Below are 4,050 nucleotides of genomic sequence, written 5' to 3'. Positions count from 1 at the left end.
CATGTTAGAATGCACACAGTGTTGCAATAGTGGGAGGAGGCTGTGTGCTGCAGACCGGTGGGGGGGGTACAGATGGCTGTTCCAGGCAGCGCTTAGAGTGGTATCTGCTCCTGAATTGGGTCACTTTGGGCAAACTCATTGATCCATTCATTTCTTTAAAGAGAATGTATTGGGTTTGTACACTGAACCAAGGTACTATGCCACATCGCAAGGATACTGTAATACCACACAACCTGGTCCTCAAGGAGCTGACCTTCTAGTGCGGGTGTCAGACAAGGAAAGAGGTAGTTTCCATCAACTGTGGTCAGTGGCAGGAAGGAGATGCACACAGGGTACTGTGATAGCAAAATACAGGGAGAATTTCATCCATTTGCATGGAGTAAGGGGCAAAGATCCTCCAGAGAAGGCTACTTGCTGGGGAAGACGTCACCATTGAACCTGCAAGGATGAGTGGGAGCACACATATGTGTCATTCCAGGTAGAGGAGTGCAAGACGGCCTGAGAGCCAGTGACTCGGGGGTTCAGGGTGACGGGAGTGAGGGTGAGTGTGGATAAAGTGGTGGAGGACAAAGGTGGGTCTTTTATGCCATCCTGCGGACTTTGGGTTGCATCACCATGGTGACAATGAGACAGTAAAGAGCTTTGGAAGGATTTCTAGAAATACCAACAGGGCTGATCCTTGGTTTTAGGGAAACTGATTTTCTGTCCTCTCAGGACTGATCAGGGCCATATTCACACACATTTAATTCACTAGAGTGAAATTTATATCCAGCTTTGTAACTTAAACTGGAAGGTACATCTGATAATGAGAATAGATAGTAATTTCTCTTCTTCTCACCTGGAATCACTCCTTGGTGATGGAGAAAGCTGAGTAGTGCCCTCAGGGGGACAGTGGACAGAAGCGTGGGTGATGTACATGCCCTCAGGGGGACAGTGGACAGAAGCGTGGGTGATGCACATGCCCTCAGGGGGACAGTGGACAGAAGCGTGGGTGATGCACATGCCCTCAGGGGGACAGTGGACAGAAGCGTGGGTGATGCACATGCCCTCAGGGGGACAGTGGACAGAAGCGTGGGTGATGTACATGACACCCAGCTTTGTTGGCCGTGGGGACATGACCCCTCGGCAAGTGGACACAGCTCTTCCTCAGAGCACCTTTGTCCAGGTAGGACAGAAATTTCCTATAGGCAGAATCACAACTTTTTCTAGGTTGCTCCAGAGGAAGCCTCTCTTCACCAATCACACGCTTTCACATGTACTTAAGTTTTGCTGGCAGTGTGGAGTAGTACCAGCCACAGGCTGGGTCCCTTGACCCTCCTACCTGAGGGGCCTGCAGTTTCTTGAATACCTCTTGTTTCTACCCTGGCTGGAGTCACATGGGACTTCAGAGATGGACGGAAGAGATATCTAGACACTCACAAGGCAGACTCAAGCCAGATCAGGCCATTTTTATTGGTTGAATCCGTTCAGACCCGCTTGGTCTGATTGAGTGGGGTGGGAAAAAAACCTCAGAGTAATCGAAGGGTCCCCCTTGGGCTAGGGAGATTTTGGTCATGAGTGTTTGGGGTGCATGCACACAGGGGTAGATACTGGGATGCGAAGAAAGTTGAGAGCAGCTCTTCTGAAGCACTGGGTAGGAATGGAAAAAGCAGAATTCACATCAGGGCCATAACATGCTGGAAGCTCCTGGCTCCACCTCTAAGCTGGCTTCACCTCTAAGCTGGCTCCACCTCTAAGCTGGCTTCAGGAATCCTTTCTCTTGACCTGAAGAAGAGAAAGTTTGGGAATTACCAGGAGCCAGCAGTGCTGGGGAATGAGAGGAAGTAGGGTTTCCCACTGACAAGACAAATAGCAGGGTTCCTCCAACATCCATCCATTGGGGATTCAGGTGACCCCCGTTTCTCCTTCACAGCATGGTACTTGCATAATGATCCCAGATATAAGTGTCTTCTGAGGCATGTGGATGACTCCCCACCTTCCTCTCTGCCCATTCTGGTCCTGGCAGGGTCTCTGTGTTCCTGGGTGTCAGCTGCTGTGTTTCAAGTGTCACCTCCAACCAGCCGGCCCCATCCTGCCCTCGTCCTTACCATGGCCATCAGCACCAGGGCGCTGACCAGCACAGCATAGAGGGTGGCCTTCCCCAGCAGGATCTCATAGAGGATGGTGGCAGACAGGACCCCTTGCTGGTAGGACGCTGTTGGCAGGAAGGGAGAGCAGGTAGGTACCTGTGAGCAGGGATCTCTGGTCTCCTTGCCCACGCACCACCCACCCTTCCATGCCCCACCAGGGTTCATGGGTTTTGCATTCTCTGATTCCAGAGAAAAGACCATGGGAGATGGAGACAAAGGAGCAGGGAGCCACTTACCCGAGGTGAGGCCACAGTCTGAAAGAAAAAACGGGGAGGGAAATGGATGAGAGAGTCCATCGTCAAAAGCAGATTCAAAACTAAGCCAGCCTTCCTCAGCCCAATAGCTGGCAAGGTGCTAACTCTTGCCAACAACCATGTGAGCTTGGAAGTGGATCCTTCCCGAGTTGAGCCTTCAGAGAAGACTCCAGCTTTGGCTGACACCTGATTGCAGCCTCCTGAGGAAGACGAGCCAGCTAAGTTATGCCCACATTCCTGACCCATCGAAACTATTCAATAACAAATGTGTGGTATTTTGAGCTGCTTTCAAAAAAACCAAGAAAAACAAAAAACTAAGGCAGACTTGTAGTCAGCACAGACTCCCAGGCTCAGGGCAGCCTCTGGTCAGAGTCCTAGCAGCGCCTTCCTTCTGTTTTGGCGATGTGGCCACAGCATCCTCGAAGGTCATGGAACATGGCAGCACTGAAGGGGATGAGGACCCACTGCTCAGACCCTGAGCTGTGCAGGCGCGTAGGGAGGGGGACCTTCGTCAGTTGGGCTGACGATCTGGGGTGTGGGGGAGGAAGTAGCCCGAGGTGCCCTGTCCTCCCTCACGGTGGGCTTCCCACACCCTCCCCTTTATCCTGCATCTAGTCTCTCTGCTCTCCTCCCTGGACCTCCCTCTCCGTCTGCTCTGCCTCCCTCCTTGCCGAACCCTCCCGGAGCGGCTCACCTGCTCGGCCCCGGACCTCGGCACTGATGTTCTGGGTGACGGGTTTGGGCCTGTCCTGCTTCCACTCGTCCTCGTCCGAGACCCCGTGGAACCAGGCTTGGCAGCGGAAGAGGTTGCGAGGGTTGTACCAGAAGGTGGCGGAGACCCTCAGCCGGCTGCTCAGACAGTAGCTGGAGTCATTGCGGCTGGGGTCCTCCTTGTGGGGCTGAGGGTCCGTGCTGACCCCTGTCTCGACCTGCTTCCCGTTCACCCACCAGCTCAGCTCCACGTGGTCGGGGTAGAAGCCCGTGGCCAGGCACACGAGCGTGGCCTTCTGGGTCCGCGAGATCTCTGCTGCCGACGGCTCGAACACAGCCACCTTGGGTGGGGTCACCTTGCTCAGGTCGTCTGGAAGGGAGAAGGGTTGGGAGCACGGGTGCCCGGAGGGCCGCCTGCGCATGTGAGTTGGGGGCACAGGGAAGGGGGCCACGGGGTCATCGTAGAAGGAAATTATGTGGTAGTAGGTCCTGGTTGTTTGTTTGGGGGTCACCACCCGCTCCTCTGTGACTGTGCTCCCTCGGCCTGCCTGGCCTTTGTATTGACCCTACGACAGGCCTGTCTTCCGTGTCCCCAGCCCCTAAGGTGGCCTTACAAACGGCACTGCCCAACATTCTGAGTAATGTCTCTTCTTTCCCCTTATTTGATTTCTTATCCATCAAGAAAAGCTTACCTGTCTTTTTCTCCCCATAATATGTAGTAGTTATTTAAATAGAGCAGTGGATTGGAGGCAGAAGAACGGAATTCAAAGCTTGGCACTGACTTTGCCCACCAACATGACTTTAGACAGTCTCTCATTGTCTCTGCATCATTTTTCCTGCCTGTGAAGGGAGAATCCCAACACCGACTGTCCAGCGCGGGGGTGGAGATGAAATGATATAAGGATTCAGAAAACCCCAACCCCCAAATGACCCCCTTAGCCCCAAATCCCCTTTAC

General features: G+C 53.5%; 1 gene segment (V, D, J or C); it reads right to left on the bottom strand.

Annotated features, from left to right (window-relative positions):
- Positions 1 to 1,423: 1,423 nt before the first annotated feature.
- Positions 1,424 to 3,998, bottom strand: LOC114906740. The segment is given in 4 exon segments: positions 1,424 to 1,764; positions 2,088 to 2,194; positions 2,366 to 2,383; positions 3,078 to 3,998. Coding segments are annotated over 4 exon segments (585 nt in total).
- Positions 3,999 to 4,050: the final 52 nt, after the last annotated feature.

Source organism: Monodon monoceros, unplaced genomic scaffold (genome assembly GCF_005190385.1).
Source record: "Monodon monoceros isolate NGI ecotype Baffin Bay Population unplaced genomic scaffold, NGI_Narwhal_1 Contig3608_ctg1, whole genome shotgun sequence".
Taxonomy (NCBI): Eukaryota; Metazoa; Chordata; class Mammalia; order Artiodactyla; family Monodontidae; genus Monodon; species Monodon monoceros.
The sequence above is the reverse complement of the archived record's forward strand: the minus strand, read 5'-3'. Positions and strand labels throughout refer to the sequence as shown.